The 22486-nt window shown below is 35.5% G+C and overlaps 9 protein-coding genes, 15 long non-coding RNA genes and 1 other non-coding gene across 25 annotated transcripts, besides 1 other annotated feature; 11 read left to right on the forward strand and 14 right to left on the reverse strand.

The window, feature by feature from the left end:
* Positions 1-46: 46 nt before the first annotated feature.
* hhf1 (histone H4 h4.1) lies at positions 47-873 on the reverse strand. The gene is given in 2 exon segments (NM_001431005.1): positions 47-873; positions 671-873. The coding sequence occupies 1 exon segment, from the start codon at positions 668-670 to the stop codon at positions 359-361; it is 312 nt and encodes a 103-aa protein (NP_001417934.1). The 5' UTR covers positions 671-873; the 3' UTR covers positions 47-358.
* Positions 874-950: 77 nt separating this feature from the next.
* SPOM_SPNCRNA.4110 lies at positions 951-1419 on the reverse strand. The gene has a single exon (NR_193471.1). It is a non-coding gene; the product is annotated as a non-coding RNA (long non-coding RNA).
* hht1 (histone H3 h3.1) lies at positions 1006-1834 on the forward strand. The gene has a single exon (NM_001020112.3). The coding sequence runs from the start codon at positions 1103-1105 to the stop codon at positions 1511-1513; it is 411 nt and encodes a 136-aa protein (NP_594683.1). The 5' UTR covers positions 1006-1102; the 3' UTR covers positions 1514-1834.
* Positions 1835-1940: 106 nt separating this feature from the next.
* SPOM_SPNCRNA.4111 lies at positions 1941-2785 on the reverse strand. The gene has a single exon (NR_193472.1). It is a non-coding gene; the product is annotated as a non-coding RNA (long non-coding RNA).
* Positions 2786-3017: 232 nt separating this feature from the next.
* Positions 3018-3330, reverse strand: SPOM_SPNCRNA.4112. Its single transcript, NR_193473.1, has one exon. It is a non-coding gene; the product is annotated as a non-coding RNA (long non-coding RNA).
* Positions 3331-3541: 211 nt separating this feature from the next.
* On the forward strand, positions 3542-6017 carry alg9 (mannosyltransferase complex subunit Alg9). The gene has a single exon (NM_001020113.3). The coding sequence runs from the start codon at positions 3862-3864 to the stop codon at positions 5593-5595; it is 1734 nt and encodes a 577-aa protein (NP_594684.1). The 5' UTR covers positions 3542-3861; the 3' UTR covers positions 5596-6017.
* On the reverse strand, positions 3652-4577 carry SPOM_SPNCRNA.4113. The gene has a single exon (NR_193474.1). It is a non-coding gene; the product is annotated as a non-coding RNA (long non-coding RNA).
* On the reverse strand, positions 5762-7215 carry pmo25 (mo25 family protein Pmo25). Its single transcript, NM_001020114.3, has 3 exons — positions 7092-7215; positions 6584-7036; positions 5762-6498 (listed from the first exon to the last, which is right to left on the reverse strand). The coding sequence occupies exons 1-3, from the start codon at positions 7191-7193 to the stop codon at positions 6064-6066; spliced, it is 990 nt and encodes a 329-aa protein (NP_594685.1). The 5' UTR covers positions 7194-7215; the 3' UTR covers positions 5762-6063.
* Positions 6206-7455, forward strand: SPOM_SPNCRNA.4114. The gene has a single exon (NR_193475.1). It is a non-coding gene; the product is annotated as a non-coding RNA (long non-coding RNA).
* A 231-nt stretch (positions 7456-7686) lies between these two features.
* Positions 7687-8128, reverse strand: SPOM_SPNCRNA.4115. The gene has a single exon (NR_193476.1). It is a non-coding gene; the product is annotated as a non-coding RNA (long non-coding RNA).
* Positions 8052-10526, forward strand: klp3 (kinesin-like protein Klp3). The gene is made up of 5 exons (NM_001020115.3): positions 8052-8299; positions 8353-8452; positions 8661-8734; positions 8780-8933; positions 9007-10526. The coding sequence occupies exons 1-5, from the start codon at positions 8189-8191 to the stop codon at positions 10230-10232; spliced, it is 1665 nt and encodes a 554-aa protein (NP_594686.1). The 5' UTR covers positions 8052-8188; the 3' UTR covers positions 10233-10526.
* SPOM_SPNCRNA.4116 lies at positions 8234-10379 on the reverse strand. The gene has a single exon (NR_193477.1). It is a non-coding gene; the product is annotated as a non-coding RNA (long non-coding RNA).
* Positions 10527-10656: 130 nt separating the features above from the next.
* On the forward strand, positions 10657-10953 carry SPOM_SPNCRNA.4117. The gene has a single exon (NR_193478.1). It is a non-coding gene; the product is annotated as a non-coding RNA (long non-coding RNA).
* A 29-nt stretch (positions 10954-10982) lies between these two features.
* Positions 10983-16535, forward strand: mak1 (phosphorelay sensor kinase Mak1). Its single transcript, NM_001020116.3, has 2 exons — positions 10983-11312; positions 11413-16535. The coding sequence occupies exons 1-2, from the start codon at positions 11244-11246 to the stop codon at positions 16261-16263; spliced, it is 4920 nt and encodes a 1639-aa protein (NP_594687.1). The 5' UTR covers positions 10983-11243; the 3' UTR covers positions 16264-16535.
* Positions 11243-11841, reverse strand: SPOM_SPNCRNA.4118. Its single transcript, NR_193479.1, has one exon. It is a non-coding gene; the product is annotated as a non-coding RNA (long non-coding RNA).
* On the reverse strand, positions 11984-13103 carry SPOM_SPNCRNA.4119. Its single transcript, NR_193480.1, has one exon. It is a non-coding gene; the product is annotated as a non-coding RNA (long non-coding RNA).
* Positions 16536-16704: 169 nt separating the features above from the next.
* Positions 16705-16776, forward strand: SPOM_SPATRNATHR.05. Its single transcript has one exon. It is a non-coding gene; the product is annotated as a tRNA-Thr (tRNA).
* Positions 16777-17007: 231 nt separating this feature from the next.
* Positions 17008-17461, forward strand: SPOM_SPNCRNA.252. The gene has a single exon (NR_150665.1). It is a non-coding gene; the product is annotated as a non-coding RNA, LTR associated (long non-coding RNA).
* Positions 17066-17423: an LONG TERMINAL REPEAT.
* Positions 17079-17679, reverse strand: SPOM_SPNCRNA.4120. Its single transcript, NR_193481.1, has one exon. It is a non-coding gene; the product is annotated as a non-coding RNA, LTR associated (long non-coding RNA).
* Positions 17680-17823: 144 nt separating this feature from the next.
* Positions 17824-19034, forward strand: mug51 (variant protein kinase 19 family protein). Its single transcript, NM_001020117.3, has one exon. It carries the CDS (start codon positions 17844-17846, stop codon positions 18762-18764), a length of 921 nt encoding a protein of 306 aa, NP_594688.1. The 5' UTR covers positions 17824-17843; the 3' UTR covers positions 18765-19034.
* On the reverse strand, positions 17957-18552 carry SPOM_SPNCRNA.4121. The gene has a single exon (NR_193482.1). It is a non-coding gene; the product is annotated as a non-coding RNA (long non-coding RNA).
* SPOM_SPAC1834.10C (uncharacterized protein) lies at positions 18951-19697 on the reverse strand. The gene is made up of 2 exons (NM_001020118.3): positions 19363-19697; positions 18951-19301 (listed from the first exon to the last, which is right to left on the reverse strand). The coding sequence occupies exons 1-2, from the start codon at positions 19583-19585 to the stop codon at positions 18988-18990; spliced, it is 537 nt and encodes a 178-aa protein (NP_594689.1). The 5' UTR covers positions 19586-19697; the 3' UTR covers positions 18951-18987.
* SPOM_SPNCRNA.4122 lies at positions 19438-19746 on the forward strand. Its single transcript, NR_193483.1, has one exon. It is a non-coding gene; the product is annotated as a non-coding RNA (long non-coding RNA).
* A 40-nt stretch (positions 19747-19786) lies between these two features.
* On the reverse strand, positions 19787-22409 carry sec18 (secretory pathway protein Sec18). Its single transcript, NM_001020119.3, has one exon. It carries the CDS (start codon positions 22388-22390, stop codon positions 20012-20014), a length of 2379 nt encoding a protein of 792 aa, NP_594690.1. The 5' UTR covers positions 22391-22409; the 3' UTR covers positions 19787-20011.
* Positions 21769-22324, forward strand: SPOM_SPNCRNA.4123. Its single transcript, NR_193484.1, has one exon. It is a non-coding gene; the product is annotated as a non-coding RNA (long non-coding RNA).
* Positions 22410-22486: the final 77 nt, after the last annotated feature.

Consider the following 22486-nt stretch of genomic DNA (forward strand, 5'->3'; position numbering starts at 1 on the left):
ATACCAACTTGTATCTACTTTCGACTACAAAATGAAGTATTTTGCGAAACGTGATAATTAAGTTTATTAAAGTGTGACATTCAAAGACATTGTTTGCAAAAAATAATATCACCTACAAAAGAAACTAGTCATAAAAACATATGCAGAACAAATCCAATTAAAAACAGAACTTATAAGACTGCTGAAAAAGGGAAAGTCGCAGAAAGAGGTAATAATCCACAAAAATTATATTGATAGATAATTCAAATTTCACGAACAATTGCACAACATTTATAGCAGACAGGGGTAAAAAAGGAATTAAGTGGTAAATAATAAAGTGATATACAAACAAGGAGAAAAAAATCAATGTAATAGGAGTTTAACCACCGAAACCATAAATGGTACGGCCTTGACGCTTCAAAGAATAGACAACGTCCAAAGAAGTGACAGTCTTACGCTTGGCATGCTCAGTATAGGTGACGGCATCGCGAATAACATTTTCTAAGAAGAGCTTGAGAACAGCACGAGTCTCTTCATAAACCAAAGCGGAAATACGCTTCACACCACCACGACGAGCAAGACGACGGATAGCAGGCTTAGTAATACCTTGAATGTTGTCACGAAGAATTTTACGGTGACGCTTAGCACCACCTTTTCCCAAACCTTTACCACCTTTACCACGACCAGACATGTTAAGAAGTAGAAAAAATTAAAATCTACGCAAAAAAACGCGTAATTCTTTAAGTATAATAAAGATAAAGGGGTTTTCCGTTGACTAACAAAGGAACAATGAATTTATAGATGTCAACAGATGTTAACGGTAGGATAAAAGTCAATGCAAATTGACAAAGGATTTTATCCGTATTCAAAAACAATTAAAAGAAATGATTGTCTGAAGAGAGGGAAGTTGGGGCGACGCTGTCTATTTGTTTTGAATCTGCATCAAAACCCTAACCCTGCTTTTGATGAGATCGGGTGGATTCAAAACATATATATAGCAAATATCTGCAGTACGCTTGCGTTTCCATTAATTCTAAAGATCAACAATTGGCAAAAGTAGCACAACAGCTATTTTTTTCTCGATTGTCTTTTTATTTGATATTCATTCTACTAGCTTGATATAATGGCTCGTACTAAACAAACAGCTCGTAAGTCTACCGGTGGTAAGGCACCCCGTAAGCAATTGGCCTCTAAGGCCGCTCGTAAGGCCGCTCCCGCTACCGGAGGTGTTAAGAAGCCTCATCGTTATCGTCCTGGTACTGTCGCTCTTCGTGAGATTCGTCGTTATCAAAAGTCTACTGAACTTTTAATTCGTAAGCTACCTTTCCAACGTTTGGTCCGTGAAATCGCCCAAGATTTCAAGACTGACTTGCGTTTCCAATCTTCTGCCATTGGTGCTCTCCAAGAAGCTGTTGAGGCCTACCTTGTCTCTCTATTTGAGGACACTAACTTGTGTGCTATTCACGGAAAACGTGTTACGATTCAACCCAAGGATATGCAGTTGGCTCGTCGTCTCCGTGGCGAACGCTCATAATTTTCTCCAGGACTTTTGGCAATTGTAATTGAGACTAAATTAATTTTGATTGACTGCTTGCCTGTATTATACTGTCACCCTTTGATATGTTGCTACCAATAAGTGAAAAGCAGGCTTCGTGAATAATTGTTGTTTTTGTTCTACATTACCAAGAGCTAGATGAACGTTCACTTTGATGGGAACGGATATGTGTTAATTTGGTTGTTTGAATTTATCTTCAATTATAGAAACTTGTCGTTAATTCATGCGAATGAATTCAGCCTTGAGAGTGACAAGTTTAGATAACACATTATGTACATTAATGAAAACTAATGACAACAAGTACCTTTATTTGAAACATGATTTCTTTTATTTCAAGTATCTGTTAAATTTATGTCTTTTGTTTTATAAAAGAATACAGAACTACGAAGACAATGCTTTTTTTAAAAATCTTTACACTTTTGGTATTGAGATTTGGTTGTTATCGCAGCATTCTTTATCGTTTAATGGCGGTTCGCATAAAGAATTGCACATATTTATATGAACAAACTGTTTTCAGGTATTTACGAACTGTTTAATAGCTTAATAGCTTTGATATATCGCGGAAAGATATTTTGCAAAGACAAATCGAGCATGTAATGAACTTATCGGCCGAAAAAAAATAGACAATTCGTGAAAAATAATCAGTCATTCTTTCCTGCTTGTTATGTAACCTCTCTTTAGAACCTGGAATTGCATTTATAAGAGAATTAACGGTCGTTTTAATTCTTATTTTTAAAAATTTAGAGCTTTCTTAAGCATAGTTGAACGAGTAAAAGTAGTCCTTTGTTAGCGACTTCATAATTAAGCCTTGAAATTTATTCGGATGATTATTCTTAACATAAAAAGGAAGCGCTGCTGACTGCTATATTTGGTAATTGCGATTGCCTGTCATTTCGTGAAGTAGCAAAATATTTGTAATTTATTGGCAACATTTAATTTAAATATAGAATTAAGCATATACTCACAGAGTTAATTTAGTTAGTATATAATTTTAGAATCTAGGATGGGATGTGTTTATCGGGCAACAGAAAGTTTAAAAGCAATTTAGTATTGTATCCGGAATGTGAGGGCTTTGATTAATTTGAAATTTTGAAAGACCAATGTCAATCAATGCTCATTCAAGAAGAACTTACTTTAAGTACTCAATCATCTAAATAATGGGTCCGACTAATATTGCGTGCTATGTTATCTCATTTTTACAAGTTTCTTTGTTTGTTTTCTGTATATTCATTAGTACCTTTCACACTGGGATTACTGAACAAGAATATTCACGAGCCGCCAAATATATTCGACCCATAATTCGAAGGCACACTTTATTAGAGTGGTAGTATTGTTTACAATGAAGAATGCTATAAAGTGATTTACATAAATTATCGTTGTATATAGTCGTTTAAACAGTTAACAAAGTCATATTCTATATTTTTTTGATTTTGGCTGAATGTTTTACTGCTAGTAGTTTCAAGCTTCATCATGCATCCGTTAAATTGGTACATTAGTATAACAATATTCTAATATTATAATAACTATTCTCATATTTTACAACAAATAGCTATTTTCCATAAAATTCAAGCTTAGTTTTCAAATGACTGCAGTACCATATTTGTAAACTTGACCGTTTTTGGAATTCATTTTTTGTATAAATTGAAGGACTTTCTTTTAATTTTGTAAAACAGTGGTAATTTTCATCGTTTAAACAGACGTAGATTGCCATAGTACATTAAATGGTTGAAACAAGCGTCTTTTATTAGCAAAATGCTTGGTTGTTTCTGAATAATCAGCATTTTCTAAATTTTTTATGATATGAATTCGATGTTAAAAAGAATGTTAAATCATTAGTAAAAATTTAGATTACATATTCATTATTGTCATAAAGCTTTCTGAATTATTAATATCAATAGACTTAAAGACCTGCTTTCCAGTTATATGGGCAAATTCATAATTGTATCATTAGTTTCTGTTAAGTTGCTCTGTTGGTTAGTTTATCCCTCTATCTGTGTTTTCCTTACTAAAACGAACCACTCCAATATTCTAAAGGTAAATGACGATTGGGTCTTTCAGTATACTACTTTAAAAAATTTATTGCTTAATTGACTTATCGAGATTATAGGTTTAATTATTGAGTGCTATCCTTTGAATTAGCGTCTTAGTGCATAAACCTTACCGTTTTAATTGGTGTATCAAATTTATGAAAGCTTTTTTCAATAATATTCATCGTTCCGCTAGGTACACTAATTGAAACTTTTTCTCATTTCTTTTACGTTTATTTCAGTCTTTTTATTTCTGCCCATTTCTTATTTTTTGGCTTTTCACTTCAATTTAATTTGATAATGCCTTCGAAAGCGCCAAGGAAGTCACTTTCTGTTTCTTTTGTTTGGACTTTCAGCATTTTAGCAGTTTTGCGTCTTACTTCTGCTTCATTTCGAGTAATCGATGATTGTGACGAGGTATATAACTATTGGGAGCCGTTGCATTATTTATTATACGGTTACGGCTTGCAAACATGGGAGTATTCTCCCGAATATGCCATCCGTAGTTGGTTTTACATAGCTTTGCATGCTGTTCCTGGGTTTCTTGCTCGTGGATTAGGTTTAAGCCGCCTACATGTATTTTATTTTATTCGTGGCGTGTTGGCTTGCTTTTCTGCTTTTTGTGAGACAAATCTCATTTTAGCTGTTGCTAGAAATTTCAATCGTGCAGTGGCCCTACATCTTACTTCTGTTTTGTTTGTCAATTCTGGAATGTGGTCAGCTAGTACGAGCTTTCTACCATCTTCATTCGCAATGAACATGGTAACATTGGCTCTTTCTGCCCAACTTAGTCCTCCTTCAACTAAGCGGACTGTAAAAGTCGTATCGTTCATCACAATAGGTGCTGTCATTGGCTGGCCTTTTTCAGCGGCTTTGTCTATCCCATTTATTCTTCTCGAGCTCGTAGATTTGAAAGGAAGGTTTCGACATTTATTTTGCAGATGGTTTAAGGCTATTTTTGTTGCTCTCCTTATAACCGGTATATGCATTACAGTTGATTCTTTGTTTTATCACCGTATTCAATTTGTAGCTTGGAATATTGTTAAATACAACGTCCTCGCCAAAGATGGTCGAGGCCCTGATATATATGGTACCGAACCTTGGTGGTATTACTTTGCAAACCTTTCATTGCAGCACAATATAGTGCTATGGTTTGCCATGGCTTGCGGACCATTGGTTCTTTTAGCTGCCTTTACCAACTGGATCAACCTTGATTCGTTTTTGGACCTTTCTTCCGTAATTTCTCCTTTTTACATTTGGTTATTTATTTTCATTATACAGCCTCATAAAGAAGAACGTTTCATGTATCCGATTTATCCGGTGCTCTGTTTGGCAGCAGCTATAGGTTTGGATATGTCATTAAAGTTAATGATTCAAATTTTATCTAGTATAAATGAAACTGTGAGATCAAAGTTTCCGGTCCGGTTTGTCGTTCTTTGTGTTTATGCAATAATTGGATGTTTGAGCATTGCTCGTATATTGGCTATTCAAAATTATAATGCCCCTATGATAATTTATCCAGCCATAAGCTTTTTGGAAACAGATAACAACGTGACTACTAATGTTTGTGTTGGTAAAGAATGGTATAGGTACCCTTCTACTTTCTTTTTACCAGATAATTCACGCCTAAAATTTGTAAAGAGTGAGTTTGACGGTATTTTACCCGGTGAATTCGTTGAATCTAATTCAACATGGTGGAACCGTGAAGGCTACTATCAGATCCCTGAACACATGAATGAATTCAATAATGAAGAGCCAACTCGTTATACTTCTCTTGAGTCTTGCGATTTTTTAATAGATTTAGAGTTTGATCATTCGAAGGCCACAGTCAACGAACCGATATATTCAAAGTCTGACGGTTGGATTCCAGTCATGGTGTACCCTTTCATTGACACGAAACAAACTCCTTTTATGGGCAGAGCTTTTGCTGTCCCCTTTATTGAGCCTAAATGGGGCCGATATGAGATATTGGTGAAAAAGCCGGTCAAGATTGATTTTTCAAATTTGCGTCGTGCCTCTAAACAACAAGCTTAAAATTTTTAAGAGAGTGTATGTAAGCCTTTCTTAGGTTGTTATTACTAAAAATTGTAAAAGTCTTTGCAAGCATATGTCCAAAGCTTTAAATTCTCTAAGAAGAAAGAAAAGGCTGTGGAAACTCAATTACATAGAAAAAATGCGAAGTTATTTTACATTTGATTTTCCAATTTGTCAGATATTTAATTAATAATTAGTGTCAAATAATCTATCTAAACGGTTGACTTGGCGATGTCAGACAATCTTAGGAAGTCTTAGTACATGAAATAATAAAGTTCTTTTATTCATGGAATCGGTTAGCAATTAACCTAATGCTAATATCTAAAGCATCCGTATCTCATGCATCAAATATTTCAACTCGCATATATCATTTAATAAATCTAATCTACAATTTTTTTTCCTTTGTAAATATAGGATGGACAACAGCATGATTTTGAAAGACATGAGCACATTGGTGAGTAACAAGAGTCATAAGCGTTCAATCTGTTTTATTACAAATGCGCGTTCATCATTAAACTGCTCATCATTTTTCCGGTCAGTATGAAAAGCTGACAAGTAAGAAATCAACTTTGATTTGTTCCTCCTTAATATTTCGATTACTTCTTCCGACTTTTCAGGATTAGCAACAAACAATTTAAAAACATGAAAAGCTTCAAATTGAATGTTTTTACTCTTATCTCTCAGCAGAATCATCATTAGTTTCAGATTCTCAGCAGAACTAATATAGCGTGTCATGACTGAACGGTTAGCACGATTAAGAAGAATTTCCCCTAAAAGCTTTAAAGATTGACGTTTGGTAACATAATTTTCAGATTTCAAAAGGACAGTGTATTGCTTAAAAAACTCGTCAAAATGGTATGAAATAAACTCAGCAACTTGGGATTTATGATTAAGAAGAATAGACTGATTAAAGTTAGTAAATGCAAAACTAGCGGGAGTATATAAAAACATTGCAACGACAGAAGTTTTATTTGGGGATAATACGTACCTTAAAAGTCGAAAACGCATCACTCGCCATATCAAAACTAGAGGCTTGTATCAAACTAAAAAATGTCCAAAAATCTCGTGAGTTTAAAAGTACCTCATTAAGGGCTTCATGACGGGAACACTCACGAAGGATAGAACCAGCAGTAAAAGCTACTTCCTGGTATCGATAGTATGAGACCAATACTGGAAAGATTTGCGGGTGCGCAAGCATGTAGTCAACAGTGGGATATCTCGATGCTACATGCCTCCTAAGTAAAGCGCTAAATATTAGTCCTGTATCCTTTTTAGACTCAAACTCCAATTTCGGTAAATATCGAACGAGTAAAAAAGGTAAATTCGACTGGTAAATTTGAAAAGATAAGTCTGATACGAGATCAGCATCAGGCTCTACTTCAGCTGTCCCACACAATGAAACCCGTAAATTCTGTAAACATTTGGAAACTTCCTCAAAGGACTGTTTACGTTAGTCATCTAAACGAACAAAAACAACAATTACTAATAATTAATACCTTCTTTTTATCATTGTTTATTTCCAACTTTGGGAGATTATCACATAAGCAGCGAACAACATCTTGGGTTGATTTTGGTCGTTTATTGAACAGAAACGACATGCGGAATTATGGAATTCGGTTTCTCTAAAAACTTATGGCATATGACAGGGTAAGTAAAGTGGGTGCCAGGCGATGGTCCACAGTGGGGGTCTATTTTCATATTCAGTTGAATACTATTAAGGTACACTTCTTGAGTATTCAAATTACCTTTACTTATACCTGAAGTGATACCAATGTGGGGGTTGTTACATCTCGATTATACATAAGTAATCAAGTATTGAAACGCAGGTGCATTTAGATGATAGCAAGTGTACTAAGTAGATCTATTTATGAATTATGCATTTTCCATACCTTTTTCTCTTCGGTAAATGAATTGGTAGGTTGGTATAGCTAGTAGAAATACAAAGTAGTAAAACAAACGTTTTTTAATGCTAATGTTTGAAATAGTATCTGGGATAAACTTGTAAATTGCAAATACATCCAAATCTCCATATAAACTTCACAATTTAAAAAAATTATTTAATTTAAAAAAAAAAATAAATAAATACCTGCGAGGTTTCTCGTTCTTACCATTTAATCAAATTTTCATAAATAAATATGTGAGAAATTGCAATCCAATTTTCGTCACAGATATTAATCAGACGAAGGGTAAAATACTCTGCTTAAAATATGAATCAAGATTGAACAATCTTAAGAATTTTATACATGTGTAAATCTTCAAATAATATCAGGAAAAAAAGAATATGTAGAAGGAAGTAAACAATTTTAGCCTGTTGATTTGTAAATTTATTTTTTTTAATTCACACTTCGAGCTTTAACATTAAACAATTATGTAGTTAATTACATGATATTATTCTGTTTTTGATACGTTGCCTTAAACAACAATTATTGTAGAGGCACCATGTTAGGTTAACCTCGTCTTTCCCTGTATATGAAATTAGCCCGCTCACATATTGTCTTTAATGATTTTTTTGGATGTATGGATCTAATTTATATACTGCGTTTTAATCATACATTATTTGATTTTTTATCTTTTTATAAAGCAGTTTTACTCAATGACTTCAATTAAAGTAGTGTGCCGAATTCGGCCCACGAACCAGTTGGAACAAGACCTTGGAGGAAATAATGTGATATACCCATTAAACGATTCTACTGTTCATATCGAGGTAGGTTTCAACAATTGATCTTTACTTTAGAATTCGGCTGACATGATTAAAAGACTAGTGATTACTCAGGAAACTTTGTATTCGATCGTGTTTTTCATCCTTCTAGCACTCAGAATGATATATTTTCGTATTCAATTGAATCGACAGTCGATGGTATGTGAATGATAGTAAAACTTTACACGGCGTTGAACGGATTAATTTCATCGTTGTCAGCAACAGCTTGTATGAAATTATAGCATAGCCTTTTTTTATATGCGCTCGTTTTGACGCTTCATTTGAAACGAATTGCCATTTTAATACATTGTTCGAATCACATTCAAGTTGTTCTGAATTTCATTAAATATGTACTAATATATTATAGACTTATTCTTGGGTTATAACGGAACAGTACTAGCCTATGGACAGACAGGATCCGGCAAAACATACACCATGATGGTATATTCACAATTTCACCTGGCACACTTTTCTAACAATCTTTAGGGTATTGAAAATAATTTCGAAAAAGAAGGAATGACTCCAAGAATGCTCAGGCGTATTTTTGACAAAATCCGCGATTCACCATCTACTACTGAATACGAAGTGAAGGTATCATACATGGAAATCTACATGGAAAAAATTCATGATCTACTTTCCGGTAAGCCTTCAAATGCCGTAGAAATTTTGCGACGTTCGTATTTAATTTCAGCAAAATTAACCATGATTTACAGAAAAAAATGACAGACTGACGGTTCATGAAGATAAACTTCAGGGAGTTTATGTTCAAGGTTTAAAAACGATTTACGTATCAAGTGAAACGGAGGCATTGGATATTTTAAATAAAGGTATGGGGTCACGTGCCGTTGCAAGTACGTCGATGAATGCGCAAAGTTCACGGTCTCATTCTATTTTTGTACTCGAAGTTGTCCAAACGGACACTGAGTCCGGCGAAACTCGACGAGGCCGGTTGTTTTTAGTTGACTTGGCAGGTTCCGAAAGCGTAGGAAAAAGTGGAGCAGTCGGGCAAACCTTAGAAGAAGCAAAGAAAATAAACCGTTCTCTTTCAACTCTTGGAATGGTTATTAATTCTCTCACAGACAGCAAATTATCACATGTTCCTTATAGAGATTCCAAGTTAACGCGTATTTTAAAAGAGTCTCTTGGTGGAAATTCTCGGACCACTCTAATTATTAACTGTTCACCAGATTCATACAATGCAACAGAGACCTTATCTACTCTTAGGTTTGGACATCGTGCAAAGAGCATCAAAAACAAAGCGGTAGTAAACTCAGAACTTTCTGTTGATGAAATGAAAAGACAGCTGTATATTTATAAAGATGCTTTGTCTCGTTGCGTTTGTGGAGCCAGAATTAACAATAACTTAGACTATAATAATTGTCATTCTAACGTATGGTCAGGCGAGCATTCCCTCACACTGTCAAATCTCGCCGAAAAATCCAACTTAAAGGAAGCAGAAATCATTCAAGGAAATAGAACAATTCAGGAAAGTAATAATGACAGAGACGAAAGCACAGTTGCTTCGATACACAGACATAACTTTGATTCTGATTCTATCAATCGTTTGTATGCTGAAGCACAACTTGAACTTAAACAACGAGATGGTGTTTTATCATCCACTAAACAGCAATTGTCAGACCTTATGACTGCATTGGGCGATGCTCAGGAGCGGTATGTTGAGCTTGTTAAAAACCACAGAGTAAATTCAAATCTTACTGCAAACAACTCATTAAATGACAAACCGGGTTTTACAATAGAACAGAAAGATAAAAATTTTTCGATAAATAACGAGAGAAACAATTTTTTACAAAAACTGAGTACTTTGGATTCCTCACTGGCTGCTCTAGTAAATGTTCAACGAAAATTGATTAAAGCTTTAATTTCCAAAGAGCGACCTCAAAATGGAACAGTAATTAAGAAAATTCAAGGGGGCACTTAAAAGCTACACTTTTTTACTCTGCTTTGCGAAGGATTATATATGTTTAATTAATTTCTTTAGAGTTGTTGAGCTCACATTTAATCATGAAATATTGCATCTCGTCTAGCTGCTTTCTGAATAAACTAATTTTCTGACTAATTATTTATGCAGCTTCTTTTATATTGCTGCAGCATTATAATATAAAAGAAAACAGCTACGCAGCAATGCATTGTTTATATGCTTATTCAGCAAATGTGTAACATCTCAAATGATGATGTAATAACAATTCAATAAAAATTTACCGTTATAATATAATCAGCGAATTTAGTAATCTGAGACTACTATTCTTTAGCAAGGATTGACTATTGGCTAAGCAATCATTACCTTTTTTAAGCTACAACGAACTGTAGTTTAAGTGTTACTTGCGATGTATATAATCTTATGTAGGATGTTTATCGTAGATGGTAAAATGTTGTATCAATATAATTATGATATTGAATACACTAACATAACCACACATATATGGCTTATAACTGAAGTCAGGAAAGAAGGTTTGAATGTATCAACATAATGCATTGTTATAAAACTACTAGTATAGAAGATTTACACTAAGGATGGAAATACGGAGAATCATGAATATTATGAAAAGTTGAACTAACGCAGCACAGTATAGTGTAGTGACTTGTTTCTAACAGAACGATCATATTTACTAGCCACCAATCTTCGCTAAACAACATTTACGCGATCTTCAATATCCATTTACATTTTGCTAACACAACTTGTTGAGTTGTTTCATTTCCCTATTTCGAACACTTTTTACCAATCTTCAGTGCTGTAAAGTCGCTAGGAAAAAAGCGTTTTAAATGGTACGCTTATAATTTCCATTGCTGGTTGCCGTGGTCAAATAACTCAAATACATCAGTTTTTTATTTGAAACGATCTTTATAAGATAGCACTTTCTTTTTGGTAATTACAGTTGGAAACTTTGTTTTATTTAGTATCTATACTGGCCTGTAAATTTAGTCTAAAAAAATGAGGCCACCTGACGATCAAATCAACAATAACGTTGGTTCTAATTCTCACTTGGAAAAGTTGAAAGAGGTAAGTGATTTCAATACTTGGATTCTCCTTTTTTAAATATGAAATAAAATGTGATATCTCTTGTTACTTAATTAATTTAAATTACTAACGTTTGAATAAGGCCATGGACCACCAGCTGCAAAAATCATCAAAAATTGTAGGATCGTTTACTAATTCTCAAAACTCTTCTGTTGGCTCTGTTCATTCTCCGATACTTGAATCTCCCACCAGTTTAAATAGGCAGCATCGAAATTCATTTTCTTTCAATAATGTATCTTCTCCTTCACTAGAGGATGAGCGACTTATTAATTTTCCCCGAGTAAATCCAAATCGATTGATGACATCCAAACGTCCCAATGAGTTATTTAAAACCTCCTCAATGAGTTCAGATTGCTATTCTCCTCAAAAATCTAGGGAATCACTAAATTCATTATGCCATTCACCTGCTCCATCCGTTTCTTCTTGTGGAAATGCTTTGAACAACGATAATACTTCTGCTTCGCACTCACTAACTGATGAGCAACCATTTGAAACAGATTCATCCGCTAACTTATTTAAGCAGTTACAGGAGAAGCGTAACCGTACCATTGGAAATGTGTATGAAATGGCTTGCTTATTGGTCTTTAAAACCGGTTTGATGAATTTCTGGAAAAACATTATTGACTTTTTCGCTCAGCAGTTTTTTTCCACTCAAATATCTGTTGTAGAACCGCGTGACCTTTCTGACATATACAATACTCCTTGGCAACTCAGATGTTATTACGATGGCGGTTCCCATTATGATCCGTATAGTAACCCTATAAGTGTTAATGACAACCTTGCTAGCAGTTCTTATGTTACCGTAGTTGCTTCGGATGGTTCAAAGGGTATTATATACAAAGATCCAGCTTCTCTTAAACATGAAGGGGATTTGCTTATTGATAGCAAAGTTGTACAAACAGTCTTGGAGCGTGCGACATTGCTTGTATATACACGTAAACAACAGCACATTGTTAAAAACACCAAGGTTCATGATAATGATTACTTTAGTTCTATACCTAATGTTGATGATATTCGCAGCATTAAGAATTCATGGAAAGTTTTTCATGATGAAAAACTTAATGAATTGAAAAAGCAGGTTGAAATTAGTGCTTCTGCAGCTCAGTTAAATGGACTTTATCCACAGAAAAAGAGAGCATTTGTTTCACATTTCAGTCAGAATCGTAAACCGTATTCCCAAAGTGACATTTCAAAAGCACAAAGTTCGTCTTTTTCGGAAGAACCTTCAAACATTTATGATGAGTATGAACAAAATTTACTTTCTCCTTGGTCAAGATCTCCAGTTGCTAGTCCCTCCATTCAAACAGATCCTAATAGGAATCCATTCTTCCAAAATTGCTTGCAAGAATCTTCTTTCGCTACTGAATCGTCAACAGAGAAGTCTGCTTCAGAGTCCGTATCAGAAACAGCTGTTAATGATGATTGTAAAGGTATGAATTTTTCTGGTAACAGGCGTCAAGAAGATCATTTGAACGACTTCACCAGTTTTCCTACTGAAACTGCTGTCAGTATTGTACATGTTCCTCTGATGTTTCCTTGTTCGGATCAAACTTCAAGCCGTGGGAGAGCTCCAATTGCAATTCTTTCTTTCAAGTCCAATTTAGTTCCTTATCCGGAAAATTTAATAGCCTCCATAGAACGTTTGATACCCTTTATTTTTTCTTCATACTCAAATTCTCAATCTGTTCCGTTACTTCCTTGTCCTACACAAAGGCATCTATTATTTAACACGTCTAGCACTGACAATACCAAGGAGTTGAGTATGAGCGCGAGCTCCGAAAACTCTGATTGTCCTCATAAAGAAGGAGAGTGCGTAGGCAGCTTTTGCAATATCAATGCTAAAGGATCTTCTCTTAATAACATACCTAAATTGCCTAGGTTTGTACCAGTTCCTTCTGAATTTTTTAAAAAAAACCAGCGATCATGGGTTACTTTAAAGAAGCATCGTTTGCTAGCTAGATTGAAGTCTCGAATTAGCAAAAAGAATTCTAAAGTGAACGAGAATTTGAGATTCTCGCTAAATGATGGTGAAAATTATTCAAATGAAACTATTACTCTAAAGAAGGATGAAATTGTTTTAGATAAATCAAAATCATATGCCTGTTGCACTTCTGAATCTCACAAGTATGTGCAAGGGCATTGTGGTGGTCAAGCGCCTCCTTTTCCCTTACTAAAGGTTATAATTGATTCTATACCGGTTCATGTGTTTACTGCGGATCCGGGAAGTGGAAAACTCACATGGGTTAATAGAAAAACTCTTCTTTACTGTGGTTTAAATATGAATGAGCAAATAGAGCTACAATTTAGTCGAATTCATCCTGATGATCTGCCAAACTTTTTAAATGACTGGAAATCTTCATTATTCTCTGGTAGTGGTTTTTATCATGAAATTCGTTTGCAAAGGTTTGATAATGTTTATCGATACTTTATCTGTCGCGCGGTTCCTTTACGGGATTGCACTGGATCTGTGCTACATTTTTTTGGAACAATGACGGATGTCCATGATCAAAAGTTGGCAGAACGAGAACTACAAAAACAATCAGCTATAGCCGCAAATGAAAACAGCTACAGGTCTTTAGCTGAAGCTTCTCCTCAAATTGTTTTTGCCGCAAATGGTAAAAATGGAATTATTTATGCAAATGCGCAGTGGTTAAGTTATTCAGGTCTTTCACTGGAATCTTCATTGGGACTTGGGTTTTTATCTGCTGTATATCACGCTGATCGCAAGAAATGTTTATTGCCTGAATCTTTGGAGGGAACGTTTAATAACCAAGACGAAAGTAATGGTACCAAAACGTTTGCGGCGGAGATACGTTTTAGATCTACCGATGGTCATTATAGATGGCATTTGGTGAAATCTGTTTGCGTAAATAATTCTGCTGATACGTCTACTAATCTCTGGTTAGGAACTTGTACTGATATTCACGATCATAAAATGTTGGAAGAAAAGCTCCAAGAATCTAACATTGAAGCTCAAAGAATTGTTCGGAGCAAAATGCAGTATCTTTCCAATATGTCTCATGAAATTCGAACCCCTCTTATCGGTATTACAGGCATGGTAAGCTTCTTGTTGGAAACTCAAATGTCTGCCGAACAGCTGAGTTATGCACGTATTATTCAGCAATCAGCTAAGTCTCTTTTGACTGTTATCAATGATATTTTGGACCTTAGTAAAGTCAGAGCTGGAATGATGAAGCTAACTAGCCAACGCTTTTCTGTACGAGCTATGATGGAAGATGCAAACGAAACTCTAGGTACCCTCGCTTTTTCAAAGGGAATAGAATTGAACTACACGGTTGACATTGATGTTCCTGATATAGTATTTGGGGATAATATGAGAATGAGGCAAGTTGCTTTGAATGTGATCGGAAATGCTATTAAATTTACGAATGTTGGTGAAGTTTTTACTCGTTGTTCCGTTGAAAAGATTGATTACTCAACCAATACTGTTGTTTTAAAGTGGGAATGCATTGATACCGGTCAAGGGTTTAACAGAGATGATCAATTACAAATGTTTAAACCGTTTTCTCAAGTAGAGAGTTCTACATTACCAAGACATGGTGGCTCAGGTCTTGGATTAGTTATTTCAAAAGAGCTTGTTGAGCTACATAATGGTAGTATGTCCTGTCAAAGTAGAAGAGGCGTGGGAACGCGCTTTATGTGGACTGCAACGTTTACAATGGATAAAACTCCTCTAAAATTTGAACCCCCAGATGGTTGTTGTCCAGTCTGTTTTTGTCCATACGAAAAAAGCAAACAAAGCACAGAAGACTATTATTGCGCAGACGATGGAAACGATAAAAGCGCGACGAATTTTGTAAAATTGGCCGTAAATAAAGCAGATCCCGGAAGAGAAAGCAACCGACGTAAACTTGAATCGGACAAAAATGTTCAATCCAACAAATATGTGAATCCTTTCGCTTCTGAATCGGAATTTTGTCGATGCGGCGCATCTGCTGATCCATACACAGTTCTATTTTGGAGACTCTATAGAAACAAACCTTCTGGGATCAAGTTGGATAAAAGTGCTTTAGCCGTTGTTGTATCACACACTAAATACAGTAGTGAAGCGATTGGCAACATGCTTCAATCAATTATCGATATAAGCTCATTTAAAGATATCGTAAGGTATGGAAATACCTATGAAGCCTTTGAAGAATTGCTAGAGAATCCTATGCAATCCAAGGTCACCCATATTATATTAAATCTTCCGGACATAGAAGCATATGTTTTATTTGTCAAATCACTGCAACTTTGTAGTCTATACAAGGATACAAAATTTATTTTGGTGACTTCCACTCGACAAAAAGAATCATTATCTAAGATTTTTTCAGATAGCGAGGATTGTAATTCGGAAAGCATCCATTACGTTTTAAAACTTGTGAAACCATCCAAGTTTTTTCCATTATTTTATTCTGATTCTGAGGAAAAGGGGAAAATCGGTGCACTTAATGATATGACTCGAAAGGCTGCAATGGAGCAGAAGGCTGATGCTGAAACACTCCGATATAATCTGGCAAAGTCTGGCTTTAGCGTGTTGTTGGCGGAAGACAACATTATCAATATTAAGGTTATAAGCCGTTACCTTGAAAGAATTGGTGTCAAATTCAAGGTCACCATGGACGGTTTGCAATGTGTTGAAGAATGGAAACGTGAAAAGCCTAATTTTTACTCTCTTATTCTAATGGATTTACAAATGCCTGTTATGGATGGTTACCAGGCATGTAATGAAATTCGTAAATACGAATTGGAAAACGATTACCCTAAAGTTCCTATAGTTGCACTTAGTGCGAATGCTTTACCTCATGTTGTTTTAAGCTGCAAAGATAGTGGTTTTGATTCTTACCTTGCCAAACCTATTACTTTGCAACACTTGTCCTTAATCATATCTGGCATACTTAATTATACGAACCAATCAAAGTTACACAAATGATTTGATATTTAATCTTCACTCACTTTTGCTTGTATTTTTAGAAAGGATCTCACTGTTTTAATGCTTTTATTTTTACTTTATATTTTTTCTTTGTTTTGATCAAAAGCTTATTTAGTGCCTATATTTATTTAAATTGACAACTTCTTATTTTGAATATTTTCCAAAATAATAATTATCTAAGCATCTCATATTTTATTTTATTAACTTTTTAATGCATTTATATTTCCAGCGCCCAGAACCAGTATAATAATATTAAATATCACATATTCCCCTTGTTTAATGTAATGTGTATTTTATTGGCAAGTTAAAAAAAAAATTGTATTGTGTGCTAATCAATCAGTTTTGAAATACAAACCAAATTAAAGTATAGGAAGCAGTCAAATAATCAATTCGAGGATACATTCTCATTGTTAAATGCAAACTTTAGGTAATTCGTAATTAGCTCTTGTAGCTCAGTGGTAGAGCGCTTGCCTAGTAAGCAAGAGGCCCAGTGTTCAAGTCACTGCTGGAGCAAATTTTTTCCCTTACCATAAGCGTAAATTATGCTACACTTCACTATGCATCACTACATATATTTGTTCACTGTGTAGACAGGATTTTTATTCTAATTCCAAGGGGAATGCTATAAGCCAGTCCAGAAAGAAAAAACAAGTTCTTGGTTGGTATCAATACCTTTCGTCGTACAAAGTATATTTAGTTCAATTACTGGCTTTGCCTACAACCGATTAGATAATGCATCAATACTTATACTACGTTATATAGTATTACTATTTTACATGTCAGCAATACTACACTAGCTACATGTAAGCTACGCAGTTTGGTATCTGATTTAAGGATACGTAGAACTGCGGTGAGTTTTCCTTGTGGTCTATTATATTACAATACACAGGTTGTATAAGTAGCAACTGAGTATAGGTATTGTATTAACTGGGTTATAATGTTACCTATCACTAATATAGCTCATAACTGAACTGAGGAACGAGGTTCAGTTGTAACGCTATTTATAATATTTCTAAATAGTTGTTATCAACGGGTATCTATGTATATAGACGGATAGTTACCCGTGATTATCAATAAACGGATCTTAGCTAGTATTCCAACATATGACATATAGTGATACGCAACGTAATGTATCATAGCGTAGTGTAGTATTGCTGACACTACAGTTGTGCAACACTCACTGTATGCCATATGTTAGGATTTTAGTTCAATCCGTGTATTGATAATTGCCGATAACCACCCTTTTATTAATTTAAATAGACTCCCACTGTTATGAACCATTAAAAAGATTATAATGAAGCCACCACTAAACCTCGTTCCTTAGCCCAACTATAAACTATTTTACTAATAGGTTACATTGTAACCCCAAATTTAGAATATCTTTAACGAGTTGCTACTTATTTTCCTGTACTACTGTATAAGTCGCAAGGAAAACTCACTGCAGTTTTTCGTATCGTTAAAATAGTTATTAAACTGCGTAGCTGGCAATTAAAAAATCACTGCGTTAAATGTTGAAGGTGATGAAAACTCGACTAACGAAATTTCTGTAAAGTAAGTTACTTCCCTTACCTACCTTGGCAATGCCTGCTTTATTAAAAATAAATAAAAAGAAGAATGGACAGACTAAAATAGACAGACTGTTTAGCAAAAGGAGAAAGACTTCTTTAGCAATTGAAAAAAACCACTCTAAAGCATCTATGTGTACTGGTCAATCACCATTAAACATCATTTCGTACAATGTTCCTCCATTGATTGTATTAAGAAACAAAACGATACGAAACTCTATAGAAGTTTTAGTTGAGGAAATGTTTCGTGACATTCAAATGCGCCAGCAAACGAATGTTTTAGTTGCACAGTGTCCGCGAATGATTGTGGAAACACAGTTGATAGGCTTATTTCAATCAAACTATACCAGTGTTGCTGAAGAGTTAGAACAATCTATACGTACAGGAGACATCCGTCGTCTTTACCTAAATAGATCTGACAAGTTCTGTGGTGAGTCTTGCTTAATTTTGCGACCTGAGTTTGATAAATTATTTACATACTATTTGTGCAAGTTCAAAGATCAGGAACATATTTATACGCTAATCTTTAAGTTGCATAAACTATTGATTGAAAATCCACTACCTTCCTACACATCCGAGGAGTTGAAATTTAATTGGGAGGAACGACGACTGCTGATTAGTATGGGCTTTCTTATTCTTGCTGGCACTGACTCTTACGGAATCTCATTACCCAACCTTGGCATTTTTACTCATATTTTGCGTAACAGCAGAAACGACTTGTCAAATTATTTAAAAAAGAGGCCGTACCGCGAAGTAATTGAATCGTCACTATATAATCGCAATGTTTCGGTAGCTTGCAAAAAGAAGAACGAAGCATTTTTTGGTTGGAAGTTTCGACTTTGCGACGCCATAGGAGCCGGACTGGTTGATTCGTTTATGACTACTTGTGGAAGAGCATTCCGTTTAACTAAAAAAGGACTTGAAATGAAGTTTTAAAACACTGTCGTCAGATAATTCACACATATTCGAGAACAATCGGATACGGTACTATTTATTCATATCATACACTTTCATTAATCAATCTTTACCATTTTTTTCCTCCCTTTTTTATTCAAAAGATGAGCATTATTTTATTCGTTCTACATTTCAAACTCGATTAAGACCTAAATTACAATACATTGAATTTTATATTAAAAAACTTATATAGTTATTATGATATCTATTTCGAATCGTTTTTGTTTATTTGCTTAGGTTGCTGTGCCTGCCGTATAGCATTAAAAATTGGCGTAGCCAATTCTGGGTGCAAGTAAAAATATCGTTTGGGTACAGTAGTGCTTTCAAGGTTTGCGAATGGACGACTATTGTTGGTATCAGGGATTTTGAGCTTGTCTAAAGTATATTGGGATAAGCGCTTTTTTCCTAGAATATTAAATGTATTTAAAGATAGCACGTTTCCCTTTAACGTTGCCTCCGAAACATAAGATTTAGCAGCCCAGTGAATTATTGCAGTCGACAAACTAGTAGTAGTACATGCTAACATGTTAATAAATTTGCTTTGGAAATTTTGGTAATCCGATTTCTTGATGAAACATACCCAAGAAAACCATCGACATTCTCGTTCCCAAACTTAAACCTCCTGCATCAAGTAAAAGCATCACTGGAGAAATCATATAAGTTAAACCTAATGATCCAATCGAAAACTTTTTAATGTTTCCTATAGCTTTTTTAAGTGGAGCATCATATACAGCTGCTAGACTAAATGATGTTGAAGCAAACCAGCGTCTTGCACCAAGTAGTATTTCGGAGGGCATATTCATTTTAGAATTAAGTATGTGAGTTGAATGTTACGATTTTTAAATTTCCATGTCCTTTACTATTTATGACTGATGAAATTAAAGATTTAGAATATGAACCGGGTCAATGTGGAGTGGAAATAGCGAATTGGTAAATTGTGCCTCTCAGTATGGGAGTAATGTAGTATGCTTAAATTGTTTACAATGCTTCAAATGATTATTTATGGATAATTGACTATAAAAGGCTATAAAGTTATATTGATAAGCATTCATTTAACAAGATGATTTAATTTTTTTAACGTTACATATAGGTTCGAACATCTTTTAACTTAATATTCATACAGTATTGCGGTGTATTCATTAACTATAATCTATAACGGTATAAAATATAAAAAACCTTGAGAAAATATTCATGACTAAAACGTCTCAGTTATTAAAAAGGTGTCATTGCTATTCCATAGGAATAGCACGGGCCATGGCTTCAACAAAACAGGAAACAACGTCTACATCCTGTTTAGCCGTTTCGGCTATCATAAGAATCTTGGCTACTCCGACATTGACAGCATCAGTACCAGTAAAGTTCTGCAAACGTTGTAATGTATCAGCTCGAACATTGCTGTCTGCAAATGAATCTATTGATTGTATGATGCGGTCCAGTTCAGTAACGTTGGAGACATTAGGAACTGCTATTTCTGCATCAAACGATTGGGTCATATCCATTCGAGAGAGCATAGTACGTTCAGAGGTAGTTGCTAAAATAAGCAATCGATGACCCTTGGGGGGTTGCTTTTTGAAAAGAACCATAAGTGTTTGAAGTAAGGTGTTAGAAAATCGAGGTCCGATTGGTACCCAATCAATAATACGTTCAATCTCATCTACTACAATGACGCTAAGAGGACTTTTGTAGCTGTCTTCGAACACACGATTGACATGAGCTACTCGAGCGTTTTCATTCATTCCTACCATGGACTCAGCGGAAACGAGCTTAACAAATGGAAATTCAGAACCAAGGGCTATCGTGGCAGCCAATGCAGTTTTCCCTGACGCTATAGGGCCTGACAATAATACACTGACCAAACGTGTACGTTCGGAGTTTTTAACTTGTTGAACAAATAATTTTCCTTCGGTAATTATTTCTTCAATGTGTTTACCAAAATTGATAATGCCACCTTGCACACGGCTTTCGAGTTCCTCCTCACTCACACCATAAGCTGGTCTTACCTCACTTAAAGCATTCAAAAAGTCGTTACGATTCACCTTGATATTTTCCAAATTACCTGAAACAGCGGCAGTGGTTCCCACCTTGATGTGGCGATAAAAAGCAAAACTTGAAGCACTCTTGATTAATCCAGCAATTTCAGCACCAGAAAAGTTTTTAGTAAGAGATGCTAGCTCTTCCATGTCAACATCATTCTCTAAAATACCATTTGAAGCCATACGGGACGTATGGATTTTCAGAATCTGCAAACGGCCGTGTTCATCTGGAAGTGAAATTTCCATATGAACCTCAAGACGACCTGGACGCAAAAGAGCTTCATCGATCATGTCTTTTCTGTTAGTCATACCAATAACAAGGATATTATTCAGTTGATCAACGCCATCCATCTTAGCCAAAAGCTGATTAACGACCTGATCGCCAACACCTGTATCACCACCAGAACTTCCTCTCTTTTTACATATGGCATCTAATTCATCGAAGATAATAATATGAAGACCCGATTCCTCTCCGCGATCGCGATACTCACGTTCAGCATCGGCGAATAATTTACGAACGTTTTCTTCACTTTGACCGACGTATTTGTTTAGAATTTCAGGACCATTAACGATTTTCGGTTCACGGGCATTTAGCATTTTACCAATTTGTCGAGCAATTAATGTCTTACCAGTACCTGGAGGGCCATATAAGAGAATACCCTTAACATGATTAATACCCAGCTTTTCAACCATGCCAGGAGGAAAGAGACGAGAGGCAAATGCTCGACGGAAAATAGCACTGAACTCTGAGTCAAGACCACCAATGCCCATGTCCTCAAATTTAAAGCCTGGCTGAAGAATGGCATTAGAGGCAGGTCTTGTCATGCTAGCTTTCAAACGCAACGCAGAGTGAGCGGCTTTAAAAAATTGGATTTCGGTCTGGGAAGTCAAGAGACCACGTTTGCTGGTATCTGCAGTATTTTCGGCATCTTGATTCTCACCAATTAAAAGATCGACACAAGATATAGTACGGACGGTTGCCTTTATATTGTAAGAACGGAAATCGAAAACAATTTTCTGGCCCGGAGAAAAAACTTGGCTCTGATAACTAGAGCAAAATAACTTGGCCATCTCTTCACCGTCGAAAGGCTCATTAGTGGTGCGATTTCTATTTTGAAAGTCTACCTCCAAAGTCATACTATGAAGATAAGGAGCTCCATGAGGACCATATGGATCATAGTCGGCAACATGAACCTGCTGATTTAGCGACCAAGAAGCCCATTCGCGATGGGGCTGGGAAGCGCCAAGACAACCCTGTGGAAAGCCAGGAACGGGTTTAGTGCTGAACACACGAGAGTTGTCTACAATAATGTACTGCTGCTTAAAGTCCATGGGAGAAACAATGATACAATTGGTTAAAGCATCTTCGGTAGAAGTCGCCTTGACGATCCGAAAAGGACCTGAAGGGCGTCTAACATCCATATGTGTAGGCAGCGGTGGTTTTTGCTCAAAGGGGCTCATATTGGGTGTAGGACCAGCACTGTTATGGGAATAACTGCCACTTAGTGGTTTCCTCATAGGTTGCTCTGGTGTCCCTTTATTGGACATGAATGGAAGTTTCCATCTTGAGTCCATTGTTGAGTGCTTTGTTAATGGAAAATCGTTTTCAGTAAACGTAACGCTTTCCACCTACTACTAAAACATAATATAACGGAGTACGAAATACAGATT

The sequence above is a fragment of the Schizosaccharomyces pombe genome, assembly GCF_000002945.2.
Source record: "Schizosaccharomyces pombe strain 972h- genome assembly, chromosome: I".
Classification (NCBI taxonomy): Eukaryota; Fungi; Ascomycota; class Schizosaccharomycetes; order Schizosaccharomycetales; family Schizosaccharomycetaceae; genus Schizosaccharomyces; species Schizosaccharomyces pombe.